Consider the following 22784-nt stretch of genomic DNA (forward strand, 5'->3'; position numbering starts at 1 on the left):
AAAATTCTTTATATAAAGGAGGTGTAATCTGTATTCACGTTGAGCCACATAACACATCACACCCCTGTCAAGCTTAACAAGTCCACAACTGAATTCTATACCAGTAACGTGATGTGCACTCTAAAAACAAAAGCTGTAAAGAGACCCTGTGTGATGAAACTATTAAAAAATAATGATAATAAGACTATTACAGGAAAATTCCCCAGAGAAAAAGAAGGTGTGTGTCCATGTGGGATGCAGAAAGTGTAACACTGGAGCATCCATTGATGGAACTAAAGCTTTTGTCACCTCACTGATAAATCACTTCTCAGGTTTGTACAACCTTACAAATCGTGAAAGTGTTACGAAATGTCAAATTGTAATTCTGCTCTGTACAGCTGCAGTGCATGCTACGCTATAATATGCTAGTTTATATGTAATGGACAGATATGAGTGAAGGTTGGCGTATGGATGGCTTTTGAAGAGCTTTTTCTCTCCCTCTCTCCTTCAAGCTTGTGCTCACGTCCATCTGCAGACATGCAGAAGCCTCACAGCAGATGTGACATCTGGGATTACAATTAGAGTAATATCCCCATCATGTGAAAGCTTGTTATGTTAACATAACAGGAGAGTCACTGGTTTCCCACATGTCTCAAACATGGAACGTTGATGTTAATGAAAATGAAAAAATAAATGTTTGCATTGTGGAGGAGTTTATTAAGAGTGATGGAGAGCTCAGGTCACGGTGCAGACCTGTAAATCACATGATACAGAGGCTGGGAAACCTGCTTTTTAATCAGCACTGCACACAGACATGCTGCAATGTATTATAAATGCTTTGAATCTTGAATGTAGCCATTAATCAGTAAATTAGCAAGTTAGCTTCTTGATTTACAGCAGGTGAAAACCATCATTATCACCTACTTTGAGAACGCTGCTGCTAAAGGACTCTTAAATTAAGAACTATATGATTTATACAGTGAATTATTAGCATGACAATGGCTTAATGATTTATTTTTGAACATCACAGTCAATACATCACATCATTCTGTTACCAAGCAGAGCATCAACAGCCTCTCTTACTCCCTAATTAGGCTGTAAGTGTACCTCACGTCCACACACTCATTTTTTTTGCCGCATTGATCATACAGTACCTGAATGGATTAAAGCAACAAAGGGAGCAGTCTTTTGTGCTTTATGTTAAATGGACAGAACAGCGGTAAAATTATTTTTCATTTCATTCACAAATACAAAGTAGACAGAGAGAATTTCTCAGAAACTAAGGAGCAAACAGTCTGACAGTGATTTGTTATGCTCGTTAAATACAGTGAACCATTTCCTCTAGCGGTCAAAGACTAATGCTTATAAAGATGGTAAATTGTTTTAATGGGCGTCACAGGATACACTCAGGCAATGTAATGAAGGTCTTAGAGAGCAATATCACATTCACTGCCCCTTTTTGACAGAAGAGCTGATTTTCCTCAGACTATGTACAAAAGAGTCTTTCATAGTAAGAGACTTTCTGCGTGTGCATGAAACCTGAGTGTGTTTCATGCATACACAGAAAGTCAAATGAAGTTAATCAGTGATAAAGTGGTGGTGGATGGACTGTCTATATCCCATCTGTCAGCAGTCACTCTGCAGAACGTGATCTGAATAATGTTTCTCAATTACCCGCCTCATTCTAAATCTGACCTGCTGGGTGCTTTTATTATATTTATGTAAACATTGTCTTGGTATGCAGATAACATCAAATATTTAGGTTTTTATTTTGCTTTTGCTCCACTGTCCATCAGTGTTGATAATGTTTAAGACAGTGTGACGCTTGTAGCTGATAAAGAATTGCTTGTGTTTGTGTTCCACTCTTTTATTTTCTGTGCACTTCTGCCTTTGCATTTCCTTGCTGCAAATTTCTAAAGATGCAAATTACAACAATGTATTTACCTTCTATGGTCTAAGGTCTATGAATAAAATAATGTACATCTTCAATGTGTAGATTACATCCATGTCTTTCCCGGTTCCTGAATCCAGTAGAGATTTTGAAGGAATTTAGAAACTTCTGGATATATATATATATATATATATATATACATCTGGATATAAAACAAGTGTGACTAAAACAGCTGCTTCTTCCTAGTGGTCATAAAAAGCCCTCATGCTATATTCTATATGTATAATTGATGTGTCTTATTAGCTGTGGAGCAGTTATCTAGTGATGTCTGAAGTGTGTGACAGCCACACATTGCTTGATTAGAATGAACATGCCAAATGCAATTATCAGCAGTGAAAGATACTGAGACCCAAACTGACATCTGAAATAGAGTAATATTAGCAGCATGCTGCTGAACACGCAGCGTGTATTATTGTTGCTAAGTGTGCTGTCAGTGTAATGGAAGGTCACAGAGGTCTGTGGACTGTATGTTGTGATAAATTAATGACTATGAACTGGCTCAGTACTTTATCTTTCTATTTCTTTTAGTCTTTGTTCTGTACATTCAGTCATTATGTTCATCTGTATTGTACCAGAGAAACATGTCAACAACGTTTTTTTTGTCATGACTCTGAGGTCATGTTGTTTTTCTTGCTGGGTTCTTTACCTCATGTCACTTGTGCAATTTTTATCTGCGCATGTTTTTTTTCTTTTTTTCTTTTATTCTTTTTTTTTCTTTTTAGTGTTCTGGAACAATCCGCTGTCCAATTGTTCAGAGAGCTCTCTAATCCAGCCTTCTGAGTTGTGCAGCGCAGCCTAATAGGATCGTAGTATTAACCCTGATGACAATACCACCAGCTGTCGCAGAGCCCCCTGTTGGCCACTGGCAGGAATGTTTGTGGAGGGTGGCTGGAGAGCAGGGAGGGGGTTGACTGACAGAGAAGAGAGACAGACAGAGATTGACAGGGATAGAGAGTGTGTCTATTTGATGCTGTCAGTCTAATGTAAAATCACGAAGCAGGAGGCTCAGAGGACAGACGCTTACATTTCTGAAGGGCTTTTTTTGGATCTCTTGGTCACCTTTAGTCCTCCTCTGTGAACTTTTTTTATTTCATAACCTTTGACTCACAAGCCTGCATTGTTCTTCTTCAGCCTGCGTCCATCTATCCTGACCCCACCTGCTCCATCCACACCCTGATTTTTCTCCCCAGTGTGGTGGCAGCTGTTGGCTCGGTGCTGGCTCTGTATGGCTGAATTATAAAGCGACGCAAAAGGGGGACTTGTTCTGGTGTTTTGGACAAACAGGAGGAGGTGGTGGTGGTGGAGGATGGCAGTGGCTCTGGACGAAGTGTGGGGGCGGGTGAAGAATGTCTGCAAGCAGAACGGACTGCTCATCCTGTCTGTGCTGGCCGTGGTCATCGGCTGCCTGCTGGGCTTCTTCCTCAGAGGCAAGCAGCTCTCGGAGCAGGTCAGTTAAATGCAGATTGTTGACCCCCAAACCCTCCTCCACCTGCTGCCCCTTCCTTCCTGCCTTGTCTCAGTGTGGCCCCCTGTCTCCTTCAACACCAAGGTTGATTCAGACACGACAAAAAGCATCCTCACAGCTTTACCTCCACAAACACACATCATAGGGACACTATACAGACTGACATTCAGTCTATGAAGCTTAAGCCATATCCGCTTTCCTAAACCCAACCATTGCCCTAATCTACCCCTAATTCTAACTTTAAAAGCCAGCCTTAACCCCACAAATTAATCATTAACAATCTGCAGACACGATTTTTGTCCCAAGATGGCAGACAAGGCCTCGAAAAGGGTTAAATACACAGATCAAACATACACACATAAAAAGTCTGTTAGCTCAGTTAAATAAACCAACCTCTCTGTGTACATATATTCTCCTAAACTATAGGTTTCACCACCAGCATCGCCACACTACAGAGCCATTAAATGTAATGGAAGGTTGGATGGAATGAGGAAAGATCCGTGTGTGCTCCATTTTACTGACAGATAGACAGTCCGATGGTTTGTTTGGGCTCACACAGAGATTGGAAAAGTAAACAAAAAAAACAGCCTCTGAAGGTTTTTGATAACAAAAAGACCGAAAACACTTCATGGAAGTGGTTAGAAGAGTTCACTCATCCAAAATGTGTCTGCTGTGGGGCAGATTTTAAGGGCTGAAGGACATCCTGAAGAAGCCGAGGAAGCTGTGTGTGTGTGTGTGCGTGCATGTGTGTGTGTGTGTGTTGTTTGCCCCCCTGCTTTTTAAAATGTAAAACAGCATCTCATTAGTTGCTCAGATTGCCCATAGCCCGAGTGAATCCACAGGAAGGGATTGCTGTTGGGGAGATTAGTTGCAAATCGCTCACAGAAACATCAAGTCAACATCATGCCAGTTGTGCTCACTTATATAATTCACAGAACAGAGGAAAGTGGATTTAAGTAGCCGAAATTCAAAGAAATGAACTCTCACTGGTAATGTGTTGAGACTCCACAGTGTGTGATGAAGGTGGTGGCTTCAGTGCCTTCCTGGTGTTTTTGATCTCTGTGCTGCCAAAACAGCACTTTGATGACTCTTTGATATCGAGCATATGTCTTCTTAAAGAGGAATCAGTATGCATCTGAGCAAACATTCTCCTGCCATTAAAAAAAAACTTGCAGTACATGTACAAAGTGAAATCCTCCTCATCCTCCCACATTAACTTTAAATTCCATCTGTGTACAAATGAGTGCTGTGTATATGTATCACAACCTGTACTTTCTGTAAGTATTTACTGTTTGCAGGAGCTGCAAAGATTAATTAATCAAAGTGAACTGGGAAGGTTCAATAATGCTTTTTTCTTTTCTTGTTGCTATTTGTGGCCATGTATCCATGAGCCGAATGGAAGAATAAAAACCAACAACAGCAACAAAAAAATCCATCCCACAGAGCCTTTCCAAACAGCATGTGGCTCTTTATGTGTCTGGATTAGAAAGGTAATTTAAAAAAATACACTTCTGCTGTTCAGTGAGTTTTGGCTGCTGTAGAACATTTTCACATCCAGAACTATACCGGGTATAAGAAATAATAATAACAATGTAAAACTAGATCATAATTTACATACAGTACATGCTAAACCATGGAAATTAAACCAAGAGCACAACCATGGTTTTGAATGCCAACCTTAACCAGGCAAATTCAGGTGTTATTAAAAATTTAAGTTAACGACAAGCAAAAACAAAACAGCTCCAGGAGTCAGGGGATTCCAAAGTTAGTCTGCTTGGTTACATGAACCTCCACCATCCCCAACCTACCTCCTGACTTGGACCTTTGTGGCTGTATAGATCCCATGATTAGCAATAAGTACATATGTTCCATTAGCATAAACATAACCACATGTCATATCTGAAGGATGCATTAGCGACCAAATATGTTGTTTTTTTCCTCATACCAGACCGCTTTGGGTCTGTATTTAGGCTGGAAACCTTCTCCCATCTTACACTCTAACCTCACTTCACTGCAGAATTAACAAATGGCAGCCTGAGGTCAGCAGCCACCTGCAGGCTCTAAATGGGGGGAATTAACATCCATCCATTAGTATAAATATCTCTGTGCAATGTACGCTGCCAGGAGTGAGGAGGTCAGAGTCTTGGTGCCAAATTCTTCATTCTGATTGCTTTTGAAATGTGAGAGCTGACCAGAAGCAAAAACTAGTAGGCAAAATGGACCCTGAGAAAACCAGAATGCACACTGAGCTTATCTGCCTGAGACTCTCTGGCAGGGAGTTCCAGAGTTCAGGAGAAACAAGGCCATTTCATTTGTGCAGCGCATTTCAGAGTCTTTATTTATTTAATGAAGGAACAGTGAAAATATAAGGTGGCAGAACAAATGAATAAACCGAACATGTTGAGAAACTGCATGAAAAGTTCTCAAGCAAACGTAACAGATGAAGAAAGGTGTGGTGATTTTAATTAAAATTGTCATTCAGAGACTGATCCTGCTGCTCTGCCACCTCAAACAACAAATATAACTCAAACGGAAAAATAACATTAGCAGTCATGACTGCTGCTGCTCAACAAGTACCTACATTACAAGCATGTGTAGCATGTTGTCCATCACACACACACACACACACACACACACACACCTAACCTTCCACAAAGACAACACGGAGCCATTTGGACTAAAAGCTCTTCCACTCCAAAAACACTATCAAAAAGCTTTTATTGCTCCATTATCTCATGCACAGATGTGGTGTACTTAAATTTCATTTATTCGTTCCCACCTCTTCACCTCTGTTCAGTTTGGAGTTTCCCATCATGACCTGGCTGATTAGGTGATCGGATAAGTGCTGCTGCTCTTTTTTAGAGCACATATGAAATAAAATAAAATAAATAAATAAATAAAATGCAGTCCCTTCAGATAAAAAGTGATAAGAATTGATTGCTGCCTCGGGTGAAGCTGGTCACACAGAAAGGCCAATCTGGGAACCCATCAGCCATCGTCTGATGACTCTGGGTGCAGCAGGTAATGCTTCAGGGATTCTGAAATAGCCAGCGGGTGTTTGTGTGCCGGTCTAACTTTGTATCTGCATGGCAGGATTTACAGAGTCTCACAGCTTTCAACCCACTTGTTGCTGTACAGCTATTTTACATCATCATAAACAAGACCCTGAACTACTGTATAATGACCACATATCTGTCGTGGTCACATTCTGTCACCTTCAGATCAAAGTCCATTTGTTACTGTAAACACAAGAGTACAGCAGCCTCCCACACAGACACCAGAAACATATTCTGTTTATTGAAACTCTGACAGGAGAAGAGGCGAAGAATAGCTGTGAAACAGAGCCGTCTTCTGAGGCGTCTTCTGACCCTCTGGAAGGCTTTTTTCAACAACAAAGAAGAATGTAGAGTCTTTGACGTGCTGCACCGCTCAAACAGAATGGTATCAGTGCAGGCTGACCTGGGATGCCTGGGCTCAGTGGATCTATCCTGTTTTATGTAGCTCGTTCACTCTCTTTGTGGAAGAGCCAATAATCCAAAACCTTGCTGTATACTGAAATCCATCACAAAATCACCCTCGTATGAGTGCATTGTTCAGACCTGTAATACACACTGCATTGCTGCAAAACACACAACAGATTAACAACTCCGCTGAGTTGTACACAAGAAGCTAAGGGCCACTCAGGGTCTAGTCTGGAGTGGGAAATGATGTTAATTTAATGACACATGTTCACAGTGTATTTCTTTGTTGTTTCTAGGAGGTAAAGTATTTCCAGTTTCCCGGAGAACTGCTGATGAGAATGCTGAAAATGTTGATTTTGCCCCTCGTCGTATCCAGGTGAGTTCACACACAACCATTGAATTGTAAATGTGCTGTTGTTTGTGTGGATGCTGATTCTCAGTAGTGCGCTTGAAAAAAAGGAAATGCGTTCTCTGCTTAGGTGCTCTTTGATTGCTGAAGTTGTTTATGACAAAGTGCTAAAAAAAGGTTGAATAAAAGAGTGATTACCGGAGATTCACTTTAAGGCGGCACATACAGTGAAAAGATGCTTTGAAGTAATAAAAGAGCTCTGATTAGAACCAGGAGTCTTTATTCTGAAAATATACAGGCGGCCATACTGTTTTTTTTTTACCTACTAATGACTCTTATTTTGAAATTGACCTGAAGAACATGGGCACCGTGTATCAGTAAGTGTGTGAGAGACAGATTTTAAACTGTAAATCAAAAGTTGAGGTTCAATAGGTCAAAGATAAGAAGGATAGTGAGCGGTAAGTGGTGATCCATTACTGTTGTGTACAGGTGTGTTAGTTTTTGTTAATGCAGAGATAGTGCAGCGTCACTTAGATGTATGTGGTGATTTAACAGTATAGGCAGATGCATGGTACTCAGGTCATGTATTAGTGCTTTGATTTTCACTTTGTAAACACGCATTTGTCTACATTAAAGTCAAATCTGTGAGGCTGAGATTTAGGGGTGAAGCAGGGGTCCACCCACACATTCATACAATTAAATGAAGGAAAACACAAACATACACATTTATATTTATTTATTATAACCATAGTGAAAGGATCTGAATCAAATAAAACTGAGCACAATGCCACTGCAGTCATAACCTTCAGCTTTCAATACACAGACAATGAGTTCTGCTGTCCTATTCTGCAGCACACTGCAACCTTTTGGCAGTGCATAATATTGTTTTGATATGCTGACCATGTACATCTGTCCTTTTGAACAGATTAAATGTAAACTTTGTCTCTGCAGCATTATGAGCATTATCAGGAGTTTGTCATCATAAGTAAGTTGAAAAACATGTGATAACTGCCATTGAATGGGGTGACAACAGAGGAAGTCAAGCTATGAAAACGTCTGGGAGAAAAAATTCACAAAACATTCACAAGGTAATATGAAAACTTTATAATTAAAAAGTAGAAGAGAAAACTAAAGTGAAGAAGAAGATTTGCAGTGTAGTTAGACACTAAATACTCCCACAGAGCAAAAGAGGTGCGATGTATCCCTGATCAATAAGAAGGTCTGATCATATCATATATAGAATCTGACTTTAAAATCATGTTTTTTCTGATTAGATTTTGATGTATGTGATTAATGGCTGGATGAAGGCGGATGAAAAGCACAGTCTAGATGAGATTTTTGCTGCACCCAATTACCCTTTTTTCAGCATGAAGGATTAAAGAGTAATGTTTGTATGAGAGTAAGGCTGTTTGCCCTTTTATAGCGTCAGAGGCATTCTTAGTAGAGCACATCCTGCCAGATTCTCCAGTTTGATTATTTTAGGCCCAAAGCTCTTAGTTGCCTGCATGAGGTCAGTGATGTCCCTAACACACACACACAAAAACTCCCAAAACAAATCATGCAAACGCACCGGTTACATGCAGGGTGCTTTGCGCAATAAGCTACTTACAATCTATGCAACAGCAAAGACTGGATGAGAAGTTAATCCCTCGTCTCTCTGTCTGTCTCCCTCTCTGTCTTTATCTCTATCTGTCACTGTTTTTGTGCTTTTCTCTTCCATATTTCTTTTTTTTCTATGTTTACACACAAATTAGCAAAGGTATAGCATCAATGTGTTACCTATATACTCCCTTATAGTTTCATGTATTCAGGGAAGAGGATCTCTTATAAGAGCAGGTTACCTGCCAAACGTGAGGCATGTGAGAGGAAGAGACATTAACTACAACTAATCTGAACGAGCGCGTGCAGGCAGGGGGCCAGAAGCAGCGACTTCAACACATGGCAATATAACAGCCATCAGGGATCAGGGTGAATATTCAGCATGCAGAGTCTGTATCATTCTTAACAACCCTGATGCCTGACTTGGCTGTGATGGAGGTAATAAAGACGGTGGAAGGCATGTTGTTGTTCTCAGCCAATCATTGGAGCTGATTGCAGAATACATATCTGTACATCTCTGTGCCCTGCTTTTCCCTCTCTCGCTCTCTCTCTCTGTAAACTGGGATCCACAGACCGGCTGGTCGACATGGTGCGCGGTACAGTAGGGCTTATCTAGGGGTGAATATCCTTCCCAGCCCTATAGCCTGTCTGTCCCCATTTTTCCCCTCCCAGCACCATCTGCGCACAAGCCAAAGCGGAAACCAGATTATCCCATGAATGCATCATGTAGAATCAATGGCCACTACACTCACTGCCTCCCTATGTTTTAAGGTTCCTTTGGTTTCCGAGACTGTAATTAAAATGTTCTTAATATAGAAACAAGTGCTGACAACAATGTGTTTTTTCAGTATTAAGATAAGATAAGATAAACCTTTATTCCAGTCCAGTCCATCAACTGAGAAATTAGCAATGTTACAGCAGCCAGAAAAGATAGAAGCACACATTGAAAGAAGAAAAATAGTGAAACATATATAAAAAATACATAATGATCAAAGTGATGGCTTTAGATATATTATGCTGTGGCTGAGAAGTCAAAGTCGAGGAGTAATGCCACACAAGCTCCACTTCACAGCCTCAGTGAAGAGGAAATAATTAGCCTGGAAGACAGGTGTCACAAAATGTGGTCCTATAAAGGTTTAGAGAAGTGTAAGATGTGCGGTCTCCGTGGGTGCACTCTTCTCAGGAAATGATGGTGAATGTACAGTAATATAGCTAAGAGCATGTCTTTCAGCTGTCGTTACAGCTGGAATCTGATTTGATTTGTGCAGCGTAAACACTGAAGCTGTTTAGTTTGTGTTTTTCAGAGAGGTTATTGTTATTTGAGATATTTTACCATCCTCACACAGCAGCTGTGTGAGGATGGTAAAATGTGTGTGTTGTCAACGGTCAGGTTGTGCTTGGTGGTCAGATGTTATCCACAGAAGATGATATAATGAGCTGCTGTAACCCGTTTCTTTCTTTTTCACAATGACTCATTGTCACAGTGGGATCATTCACAGGGGCTGTGTGCAGTTTGCAGCTGTTTGGGGCTTGAAAATTAAAGAGCTTTTCATAAGTAATGGCTAATCATCACATGGAGGTCAGACTACATTTATAAACTGCAGTTCTAATTAGACACTATATAACACTGAAGTGCAAAGTAGGGACTTTTTTTTAAATAAACATGTTTACTTATCATTGAGATTGGATATTTAGCTTAGCATTTAGCTCTCCTCTGCGGTAACATCTTGTTGTGGGAGTGTTTTTGTCTTGTAAATAGTCACCATAACTTGCTGTGTCTCAGTGCACCTTTAGTCAGCATATTTTATCCTTGTTAGTAGGGAGTAGTCTTTAACACACACTCAACTCAAGGTCTGCCTTCCTGTTCGCCTCTTAACTCCATGCAGGCTGTTCTGAGCTAAAATAAAATACTAGTGGGAATTAGTGTCAGCCAACCTAGCCTAGCATGCTAGCCTGTTGTCCTACAAACGCTGTCAGTAGATCACAAACCCTGCGCTCATTCACGAAGGATTAATTCTACCATGCCACTTTCTGGTGTGACCAGGCTGCGGTCCTGATCAGTGGATCTAAACCTCGGCTGCATAGTGTTATTGGTATTGAGCAGGTCAGGCAGCAGAGTTTGATGAACAAGAGGTTTATAGAAAATTGGTTTTCTTAATCTGAGCATACATGGATAAAGACAGCGTTTTCCAGCAGAGCAAATGAGGATTTCCTGCTCTGACACGCCCTGACAACCAAAACTTAACAAAGTAACTTCATTAAATTAGTCATTTATAAATCCCAGACCAGTTTTGGTAGTGATACTGTAAAAGGCATCATACCTGCTATTTGATTTAATGTGATGAAAATGATGCCTGCATCAGCAGTGACATAGAAACACAGAAAGAATCTGTGTAGATTTAACTGATTACTGACACATAATGATGTGCATGTGATTTCAAACAATGGCCTTGTCAGTATGATGGCTCAGTGAGCTGTTAATCTTTCCTGTTTTAATTTATGCACTAGCAGCAGACTGATTTGAAAAGCCTGTGAACAGCACTGAATCTTTATGAAATAAGCATTTCTTATATTATTAAAATCCGTATTGTGACAGATTTATGGAAAGTCCCTGGACTTCTGATGTTATGATTATGGTAGTATTCTCTGTGAGCTGCTTTTTAAAAATTGCTTTATGCTGACATAGAAACCTGTTGGTATGGTGTTGCAACCAGAGCTCATAAAAAAAATGCTGGAACATGAATGAGAACGTCAATGTGGCCTTTTGAACTAAAGGCCACAGTGTCACCACCACAGATAACCCCCTTTGCAAGGAGCCTCTGCCTTCTCTCTTTCATCTGGGTGTGGGATTACTGTAATGCTCTTGCTACAATGAAGGTGGAGCAGGGAGGACTGTAAGCCCCATATGGTCCAAAAATCTTGTGACAGATCTAGCTGTACGTGTGCTCGAAACATCACGATAAGGGCTGTCACACATGGCAGGGCGGCGCGCTGTAATCCTACCTTGACTCAGATATCAGGGAGAGGCACAGATAGTCATGTTCAGTGTCAAACATCTAGTTAGACAGCTGAAGTCCACTCTAAGCATTTAATCCTTCCAGTTTTTCACAGCTCACAAAAAGTAGGGAAAAATAATGTCTTCACTACATCTCAGTTGACAGCCTTGTTTACATTCATTCTACATTATAGAAGGAAATGTTTGAAATTGCAGTTCATGTCACAGCCTCTAGGGGCTGGCTGCAAAAGGGAGTGAATCCCCATAGAATCCCATGTTAAAATGTTTAATGTATGGTGTCTATTGATAAGCTCCCTACATGGGGGGGGGGGTCTATTATCCAGTCACGGTGGTTAATAAGCTGCTTTTATTCAAAGTCACTGCAGACTAATAACACTCCTGTACTGTCCATCTCATCTGGAATGAACGACTGAGTCCCCCATAGTATTACTCTTATGTCTGCCATTGACTCACTTTTTGAGTCAGTCTCAGCTTCTATTTGTAGATCAGCACTGCATCTTTTAGAATGTTTTATTTAAAGTTTTGATTTACTTAAACCTGTGTGATTTCAATTGCCTTAATTGATGAAAGAAAAAATAATAATAAGCTCACCGCTTCCATCAAAACTCAAAGGATGTTATCAGGTTTAACAGCACAGTGTAGGAAGAATGGGGTTTATCAGTTAATCCGTGCAATAACGATAGTTTTTTTTGTTTTGTTTTTTTCTTGATCCTCTGGCTACATTGTCCTAAAACACTCACGTTACCAACTTGACATACAAGGCTGTGCTCTTTGTTTTCTGCTGCTGCCCAGCAGGTTCATGTGTGGTCATGTTCACCTTACATTGTACTGCTGCTCCGAGCCCCTTACTGTCACTGCCATACATGGACACAAAAGGTGTGAGCTTTATTCACACAAGCTGCGCATCATTGTGCCATTGTTATTCCAGTCACAGCGTAACGCAGTGCCAAAGCAACAAACACACAAAGGTCAATCAGCTGTGGCATTCATTTAAAAGCTGTTCAGGTTGCTAAATAGTGGCAGCATGGTGGGTGGGTTAATTTTAATTCTACACATCAGTCTGTTTTCTGCAGTGAATCTGTCATAAGAATTCATCACGGTGGCTGTTTGATTATAGTCTACAGTCACTTTGGGTTCAGTCTCACCAGCTAATGGTCTCATTTGAGCACATTAACACTGTAGATTCAAGTGTCATATAGGCAGCAATTTACTCTTAATTAAAGTCAAAAAACGATAACAACGCAAGGAAAGTGCTGAAAATCAGTGATAAATGGTTGAGTCTGACTTTTTATTATTATTATTATTGTTATTTTTCTTTCTGTGATGTGAAAACACCAACCTTCTGCATCAGGATGATCCTTTGTACACATCAAATCCAGAAGAGCAGAGGTAAAGGTCACAGCTTGAGGGATGAATCAGGTCAACAATGAACAAATGAATGCAGGAAAGCTGATAATGAATAAGCAGAAGCCTGCACATTAATTTAATTTAATTCAATATTTTTTGTGGCTTTTATACAAAAAAAACTCTCTGTGCTTACAACCCGTTTGAAAGTGAGCCATGGCTCATCTTGGCAGTGCTCCAGTCCTTCAAAATGATTAGAGAAGTGAAGGATAAGTGGAGCTGAAGCAGGTGGCTCATGTCTATATGGACACATACAAAACCAAAATGATGTTTTTGGTCCTTGGGTATTTTTTATGCTGCCCATGAAAGGCTTTGATATCAAGAGTTTTTTGATACGATTCCAGAAGCTGGCCGACGCCAGAAGCATGCATGTCTGCATGAAAACGAGAATATTATCATTTAAAGAGCAAAGGGAAGCATCAGCTTCAGATGATGGGTCGCAGGAGAGTTTGCATAGAGAGCCTTTTGATACTTTCATCTGTACATATATAATTATTTCATTTTAATGACAAATGCATGAAACAAAGAAATGTTTTATCTTGTTAAAAAACACAAGATAATATGAAAATGGGGGCTCGATTCCCTCCTGTTTGGAGATTCATCTCATTTTGCATGAGTGGCAGGAATGCTCTAAGTGATGTACAGCTCAAAGACTCCAGCCCTGCGTGACCCTGAACCACAGAACAACGTGGGTTCAGAAGATAAATGAATGGATGTACAGCTCATTGTACAGTACCTTCATATGTCGGAGCAAACCATGCAGCTATTCACTAAATACAAAAGACTATAGATGAATGTAAAGGGTAAAAGTCAAACCCGATTACATTTTTGACATTGAGGGTGTCTTGTCACTCTCCTTCTCTTCTGTTGACATTTTCCCACACTCTTTTCTTTTTCTGCCTATACAAAGAAGCAAATCACCTTTTTTTAATCATCAAATGCTGTAAATGTCAGTGAAAATGAATGCCTGAGCAGGAACAGTATTCAAAGCTCTTCATTTAAATGTAAATCACTCTCTTTAGTTTTAAAATAAAATAAAATAGTTTATCCACATCCTTCAGGATTTCTGAGAACAGAGAACAGCACAAAGCCCAGAATGCTAAATCAGAAATGTATTCAGATGAGACAGAAGTAACAGGGATGGCTTCTGTGACGGGATGTGTTATCGGTATATCTCAGGCTGCAGAGATGTTCTCAGAATCGTTGAGATTGGATAAGTGGTGAAATCATTTCAAAGCTGCACGATCAGAGAGCTCTGTTGACAACACTAGTTTGTACATTGTGCACAGAAAGTATAGATTATTAGAATTTTGATAGGCAGCCTGCCATTATGTTTTCACAGAACCAGTTTTGAGCATGTTAAGACCCAAACTTGTGATATAAACATTCATGTTTGTTTCACATATTTGCAAAGAGGTAATGCTGCATCTGACCTCGAACCACTCAAGATACCATCAGTGTGTATGTGCTGCAGTATGTCATCCAACTGATGTTTTTTCTTAGTCTTCCTCTTCAAAAGTAATTTTTCCTTCTGTCCCTCTTCTCTCTGTGTTTCAGTTTGATGTCTGGTCTGGCTGCCCTGGATGCGAAATGCTCCAGCCGCTTAGGCATCATGACCATTTCCTACTACCTGTGGACCACCTTTGTTGCCGTGGTGGTGGGTATCGTCATGGTGTACATCATCCACCCAGGTGGAGCTGCACAGAAGGAGGACTCCGAGGACAGCAAGAAGCCAATGACCAGCTCTGCCGACGCTCTGCTGGATCTGATCCGGTAAGAGAGTGTAACGGATCTCCTCGTAGATGATCAGATGACAGGTCTGTGACAGAAATAACATCTAAACCTTTGTGGAGCTTTAAAGAAGAAACTGTCTACTGTACTAACTGTCTTTATATTTATTGTGGTGTGTAAATAGTCAGCATAACATCTTACATACAACACAAGCAGATGTTTCTAGGGACCCCCCCAAAAAAGACAGATCCGTCCCTGACGTGATTGTCTTTAAAAAGCTTCTGGCTTTTGAACACTTTGGAAAGTCTTGCCTTTCCAAACTCCCAGAAGAGGCTGCCAAATCCATTTGAGTCAATATAAGTTATGCTATGAGCAACAAAAGAGGGAGGAAGCAATTTCTCAGCTGTTTAAAATTCTCTTTTTGTTCAGTGTTTTGTTTTTGTTATGAGGTGTTTCACCTCACTTCACACAGGTTAGACTCTTAACTTAACAAGAATGTGGACTTAGAATACATTCTGTAGATGTCATTTTGTGCAGATGAAACAACAGATAAAGCACTGCTGGCACAGGCTTTTGCCCTGCGTGCTCATCGGGAATGCAGTAGACAAAATGCTTGAGATCAGAGTGCAAAGCCTGCAGCCTTATGTGCCAGTGGGTTATTGTGCTAAGCTAATTAGTGCTGCTGAAGGAAGGGGCTGTTAAGTTTGAGGTAAACCTGGGTCACGGCGGCAGAGAGAAACGTGGCAGTGGTGAGTGATGTCAGTCGGTCAGTAGACTAAACACCCTGCACGATGGAGCTGACGCCACCAGCAGGGTAACATTTACTGTATGATGTTGCACAGCCATTTACTCTGTATGTGTGATTAGCAGTAAATGAACATAAATGCTTCTATCCACTGTTTGTCTCTTTAATCATACTATTCTTAAATGAGTCAGAACATATATAAAACCATAAATAGTCAAAGCCCATATAATCCAGCTATGTACTGATCATGTGCCATGGTGAAGTTATCTGCGTGTGTGCATGTGTGTGTCACAGAGCACAGCTGTGCTTTGGATTTATCTCGCAAAGCTTCTTTACAGCCTTCATCTATCATGCAGGCATACTATATTGGTGCACTAAATAGGCTCGACTGTCTGGAGACGTGTGTGTGTGTGTGTGTGTGTGTGTGTGTGTGTGTGCAATAAGAATACATAATGAGCACACTTAATATAAATATGTGCATACTTGGATTTATATTAGGAGCCCATCAGGGTCAGGGTGCTACATTAGCCTGCTTTGCTCTGCCTTAGATACAGGACAGGTTGCTGATCCATGCACAGTACTAACTACACTGACTCACACTGCATCGCCATATGTTGTCAACAGTGCTCCATTGAATGCACAAGCTGTAGAATACAATATGTCTTTTAATCTCTCTGCTGCTGAAATGTGCTGTTTGACTTGTGATTGTGATTGCTGGATTTACATCCGGCACTGATGCAGAGCTGACCTTGTTGATTGACAGACACTCTTTTGTATTAAATACTTGTGCTTAGTAATGCACTTTAAACACGCAAAACAAAAAAGTGTTTGATAATGCTGTTAACATTTAACTTAAACAGCATATAACTCAAACATGCTATACTCTACTCTCCTTTGTGTTTATTATGGCTCTTATACTACACTATGTACATCCAGTTCCTTTGTTATTTACTAATGGAGATTCTTTTAAATGCTCCTCTAGGGGCACTGATCGTGTGGTTCTCCCTATTGATTCATTCAAGCTTTATTAATGTGCAGGCTGTACATCATGTGTAGCTGTATGCCGTCAGCTCTCAAAACATATAATTAGAGGAAAAAGCCTTTGTGAAAAACTGTAAGAATTTATATTTGGTAATTATTGTGTATGTCTCTGACCATCCAACCATGTACCCATCAGTTATCTGTACTGTGCAGGGTGTAGTGGGGTTTACTATAGGACCCTCAAGCACAATAAAGCATGTACACCATTCCCATTTAAACCTAAGGGATCCTTAAGATCAGTCTACTGATGCTGTCGGGCATCCATTTCACACTCCAGGTGTAAGATGAAAAGAGTTGCCATTCCTCTTTGATTTTCACAGATTTATGTCTTTGATAAAAGAAGCTGATGAAGAGAAACAAACCGTACATACATACATACCATCATTGGTATGTTTGCATATTCACAAGTTTAGGTGGCCTTGTGCATCCATTATGCAGTTTGAAAGTCAGACTTTCTGCAAACCTTTTAAATCTAATTTATACTTTTATAAATCAGCTTTCATCCTGTGAATATAAACAGGTGTTTTTTAAGGAATTTTTCATATGTATGTTTTTAATATAAATGACTTTGCATTGTATTGTATTGACACATCTGACAAATGCTGACAAATTCTTCACCTTCTCTTCCACAGCAACATGTTTCCAGCCAACTTGGTTCAAGCTACATTTCAGCAGGTAAGATAATGTTGAAGAGACACAGAGAAAAACAGAAAGTCCTAGAAGTAAATGAACTGATACTTCAGAAAGAAAGAGCAACCAGTTAGCTTAGCACAGCACGATGGTCATTAACATGAGAAGGTAACAAAATAAACCACTCACTTGTTTAATCAATGTGTCAATAGCTAAAATAGACCAGCTGCAATCAGTAGCTTTTAGCCATGAAGTGTTGTGGTGGCCATCTTGGTCTGTGGCTGAAGGTTAGAGCATCACTGTGCTCTGTTTTGGTTTTAAGTATCGAACCCAGAGAGTCCCAGAGCTCATTCCCAAGCCGACGGTGGCTCAGCTCCTGGATGAGACCACCACACGCAGGGTCTACATCTACGGCATCCAGGATGACAACGGCACCGACGTCCAAAACTTCTCCCTGGATCTCACGCCGCCTCCTGACGTCATCATGAAAACGTCACCTGGTACCAGTGAAGGAATGAATGTGCTGGGGATAGTTATTTTCTCTGCAACCATGGGTAAGTGTTTGGATCCTGCACAGACATAAACATAAATATGTAAAATGGCGTAATTAAAATCTAGGCACACACACACACATTTTGCATAATTTTGTTTATAATGTTAATTATAATGATGTTTGCAGAGAAGGAAAAAATGATTTAATTCTTAGAATTTAACTCACACCTCTGTAGGTGTGTGAATGATCATTTATAATCATTCATTCATGCTCACAGGATAATTGCTGTAATTTTCTTCATCTAGGAATAATGCTGGGAAGAATGGGACCCAATGGAAGTGCTCTGGTCAACTTCTGCCAGAGCTTGAATGAGGCCGTTTTGAAGATTGTTGCCATTGTCATTTGGTAAGGATGGAGGAATGGTACAGAAATGTGTGTTAGTCTTTTTTTACCTTAAGAATCAGAAGGAAAACTGTTCTCTTCCATAGTCACCATTCTAAGCTACTATCTCAATGAGTCCTTGCTTCTCATGAAGACATCAACAACAGAGTAATGTTAACGCTGCCATAGCGGTCGTGTTAAGATATTGTTGACATTTGTCTTAAGCTGTGCCTATAACAATAACATTTCTCGTGTCTCACCTCGTGTTTTTTATCACTGCATCACCCAGGTATTTCCCATTCGGTATTGTGTTTCTGGTTGCCGGGAAAATCTTAGAGATGGATGACCCTTCAGCCATGGGGAAGAAGCTGGGGTTTTATGCCATCACTGTGGTAATGGGCTTGGTGCTACATGGACTATTCATCCTCCCGGCCATGTACTTTTTTATCACGAAGAAAAGCCCCATAGTGTACATCAGAGGCATTCTACAGGCCCTGCTCATTTCCTTGGCCACCTCCTCCAGGTAAACACTGCATTCAATTTATATGTGCTATCATCCACAGTATATCTTTTCTTTCTGAATAAAGGCTAAATACATAGTGCAGAGTAATCCTTTCATACACTACACCTAAAGAAACGACCAATGAGTGTAAACAGTGCGCATTCACTGTGATTATGCTCCACCTCAGGGCTGTTTGAATTCATTCAAGGATCTTCTGTATGACTGTTTTATGTGAATCATAAATATTAAAAATCTTGTCCACAGAATAGACCACATCCCATTCAAATGACTAAATATATGCCTCAGTGGTTTTCCATCATGCGTTTGTTGTTTGATTGACAGCTCATAATCCATTACAGTTGACTGCACAGCTTGTCTCTGATGAAGTTCCTGACCTGTGTCTATTTATCTCTTCCTGCTGCAGTTCTGCCACGCTGCCTATCACCTTTAAGTGCCTCCTCGAGAACAACCACATCGACAGACGCATCATCCGCTTCGTGCTGCCGGTCGGTGCCACCATCAACATGGACGGCACTGCACTCTATGAAGCCGTGGCAGCCATCTTTATTGCCCAAGTGAATAATTATGAGCTTGACTTTGGGCAGATAATCACCATCAGGTAATTGGCAAGCACATACAAGTTTAACTGTGAAAGGTGTTTTTTGGGGAGGTGAGGAAGGTTTAGAGAAGAAGAGAATTAAATACAGCAAAGGCACACCACCTCCAAACACATATGCAGACTCTTAACTGGTTCCCTTTGGAGTCATATTATAGCCAAATTAAGAGAAATAAATGGCATATTTAGTCAATAATGAATCCTCTAGCAGCAGTTCCTTTTAGGAGGTCCCAAAAGTCAAACTCAGACCAACAGCTTTGCCAGGCCAAACCAGCCTTCAGCTGACTCCCTTCAAGTCATCTCATCGGGAACATGTCTATATGCCACTTTAAAGCTTATCTACCCTTCCTCTGCTTCCAAGAGCCACTTTGCAGCCCACCTGCACCTCTGCCCCTCTGTTCTATGCTGCGTTTAATGTCACATGTGCTGTCACACATTATCTTTTCCCTTCCACATACAGTATGTTATGAACAGAGCTAAACCACCAAATATAATTGGGACTAATTTAATTGTTATTATTCATCATTAATTATTGGTGATTTATTCTAAGTGGACTGAACTCTGGGTTAGTGCATTATGCCAGGTCCTTTCCTGGTTTTTATTCAGACTGTGTTTGTGAAAATGGAGTTAGACTTATTATCAGCACCACTCTATTGGTACATTAATTCTGGAAATATAGAGTATTTGATTAGTTTACCAAAAAGCTGGAAGCAGACAGAAACACCTACTACTGAAACTGCACATAAGCAGCTATTTCACTCATCAAATCTGAGCTGATTGGACGCTGGCTCTATTTCATCTTCAGATCTTTAACTAATGGCCAAAATTGTACAGTTTCTTAAAACGTCATTAATCTTCACAACAAGAAATATTCTACAAATGAAGAAAAACAAAACCAAAACAATGTAAGCACATTTCATCTTGGTCAAAAGATGGAACTTCAGCATATTTTCCAACATGTGAATTAATCTAACACTTACACATTTAGTTTAATTCTGAATTAATAAAAAATATTATAGGATTTACTAGATACACATATATGTAAATGTCACACAGATTACGCCTCACATGAGCTTCTTAGTCTGATCTGATTTCTGCTAAATCAGTCTGGAAGCCCAGGGGGAGGCCGGCGGACAGACAGACTGACTGACTGACTGACTGACTGACTGACTGACAGCCACAACTTCAGTCTATTTATTAATTGTTCAACCACAGGTAAACAAGCCTCCCCCCTCACTAAGGTTAATGAACGACCCCCCCGTTCCTCCTCTGATTTGATGACGTAGAAATGCAATAACATTAAGAGCAGACCTCTCCTCATGGCTGCAGTCTGTGCACATTCCCTCATAATCCTTTGGTGGTAAAACCCATATGACCTGTATTACTCATCTCCCTTGTCACGCCAGAATTATAATAATTTTTCCCTCTCTGTGGCCTGTTCCTGTGCTGTTTGGCTGCTGACCATGAGGCTGCTCCATCTGCATGCTAACCCAAAATCACCCCAGTCTGCAGAGGAACAGTCAAAGGTCCACAGCGCCGAACAAAAACACCAGCTCAGTCGTCCCTCAATCTGTAATTTTCATTACTTTATAAGTAATGAGTATAAACAGATCATTATCGGTGAAAGAGTGAGGGATCTCATATTTGTCCCTATCAAGCATCAACTGCTTTACTTTGTAACATACAGTTAAATATGTTAAATATATAATAGCAGGTTTCACTAGCTATAAGATGAATGCTCAACAGGAGGATACATGGCACTGAACTGAAGGTCCAAAAAAAAAACACGCTTCACTAATTAAAGCTAGGACTGCCAAAATATATGAAATAAATAAAACAAAAGATACCAAAGAAAAGGAGGAGCATACTTCATCTCTAATTAAAAACTGAATTCTGTTGTACACAAGTGAAATATATTTACCTCTACATAAGAGGAGCTGCTACATGTAATATCCACTATAAACTAACAATAATGCTCATTAGAACTCTTCAGGGTCTGTGTCCTTCGGGAGGGATGGGGCATTCAGAAGCGCAGGCTCCAAGGTTGCACTGAGTTTTGTCAAATTAATGTGTGGCCTACAAAGAATTTCCTATTTCTTTTGGCCCGTTCATGTTGCTTAGCGATTTTGACAAGCTCGGTCGATACTTTCTTTTAAGTTTCATTTGTAAAGTCAAACAAAAAAAGAAACGAAAAAGGTAAAAGAAACTCCAGCTGTCACCACACCTCAATAAAACCTTTGGAGGTACAGCCTTGTCACGCAGCTGTGATATGAAATGCCGTCCCTGAAATTAGACCCAGCACAAGTAAATAATAAATGTGTAACGTGCTCCTGTACAGCCTGTGAACTGTCCTCCTGCTCCTCTACCTGCTCTTTTAGCATCACTGCCACAGCTGCCAGCATTGGTGCAGCTGGAATCCCGCAAGCTGGGCTCGTTACCATGGTGATCGTGTTAACTTCTGTGGGCCTGCCAACTGATGACATCACTCTCATCATTGCTGTTGATTGGGCTTTGTAAGTAAAAATTCATCCTTTCATTCTGAAACCTTGCAATGAAGGCCATCATTTCAGAAAATGGTCATGACGCACAGCATACTTGCGTTGTTGCCAGATTCCCCATGCTTCATCGGCGCTCTGGATGACTTCTGATTTTGTCATTTTAGAGATCGATTCAGGACCATGGTCAACGTGATGGGTGACGCCTTGGCTACAGGCATAATGGCTCACATCTGCAGAAAAGATTTTGTCAAAGAAGGAGAGCAGGTGAGAGCCCTCAAGGCCAAATCAATGGACCCTGAGGCAGCAAACTGTCAGGGTCCTCTCAAGAAATAAATTATGTTCATTTGGATGTGGAAGAATGGCAGAAGCCTTCAACGTCATGTAGATGAAGATCAGATTTCCAAACAGTAAAAGGAGCAGTTATAGATGTGAAAATACTTTACTGTAGGAAAACACATATTTTGCCTGAGATGAAATTCAGTTCTAAATGTGTGTATTGTGTCCGCTAGGTGCCCCTAATATGTGAGACCAAACCCATGATAAGTATCCAGCAGATGATGACCTATCAGAATCAGAAGAATGGCTGCTACCAGCCACCTCCGCCGGGCAGCAAGCAGGACCACCTCTCCCCGGACGTGGCTCGCCTGATCCAGCTCGAGGAGGGGATCCGGCCAGTTGAGAAGAAGAAGCACGCTCACTCCTCTCATCAGAAGAGAGAGCACAGGGATAAGGACCACTGTTCCATTGACATGAACGGGCTGGAGACTAACGTATAGAAGCGGCTGCTCATGCTGTTAGCTGGCGGTACATCCACAGGAGAAGAACCTCCAGGAGAGGAAGTGGCTTCCCCTCTGACAAGCAGAGCCTCCCAGAGTGGATGTACGCTGAGGGGTGGGGAAAAAGAACTATTTTTTTCTATATTT

General features: G+C 40.7%; 1 protein-coding gene across 1 annotated transcript; it reads left to right on the top strand.

Moving 5' to 3' along the window:
* Positions 1–3236: 3236 nt before the first annotated feature.
* slc1a7a (solute carrier family 1 member 7a) lies at positions 3237–22637 on the top strand. Its single transcript, XM_028426970.1, has 11 exons — positions 3237–3377; positions 7153–7232; positions 14782–14997; positions 17374–17416; positions 17694–17925; positions 18170–18269; positions 18535–18768; positions 19172–19366; positions 21742–21876; positions 22026–22125; positions 22371–22637. Exons 1-11 carry the CDS (start codon positions 3237–3239, stop codon positions 22635–22637), a joined length of 1743 nt encoding a protein of 580 aa, XP_028282771.1.
* Positions 22638–22784: the final 147 nt, after the last annotated feature.

Source organism: Parambassis ranga, chromosome 17 (genome assembly GCF_900634625.1).
Source record: "Parambassis ranga chromosome 17, fParRan2.1, whole genome shotgun sequence".
Classification (NCBI taxonomy): Eukaryota; Metazoa; Chordata; class Actinopteri; family Ambassidae; genus Parambassis; species Parambassis ranga.

Bases quoted from the DNA above. Each gene is read 5' to 3' on its own strand.
- slc1a7a (XM_028426970.1), top strand. From the start codon at position 3,237: ATGGCAGTGGCTCTGGACGAAGTGTGGGGGCGGGTGAAGAATGTCTGC. The intron at 18,270-18,534 runs GTAAGGATGGAG...TGCATCACCCAG, and splicing joins ATTGTTGCCATTGTCATTTG to GTATTTCCCATTCGGTATTG. The intron at 19,367-21,741 runs GTAATTGGCAAG...CTGCTCTTTTAG, and splicing joins GGGCAGATAATCACCATCAG to CATCACTGCCACAGCTGCCA.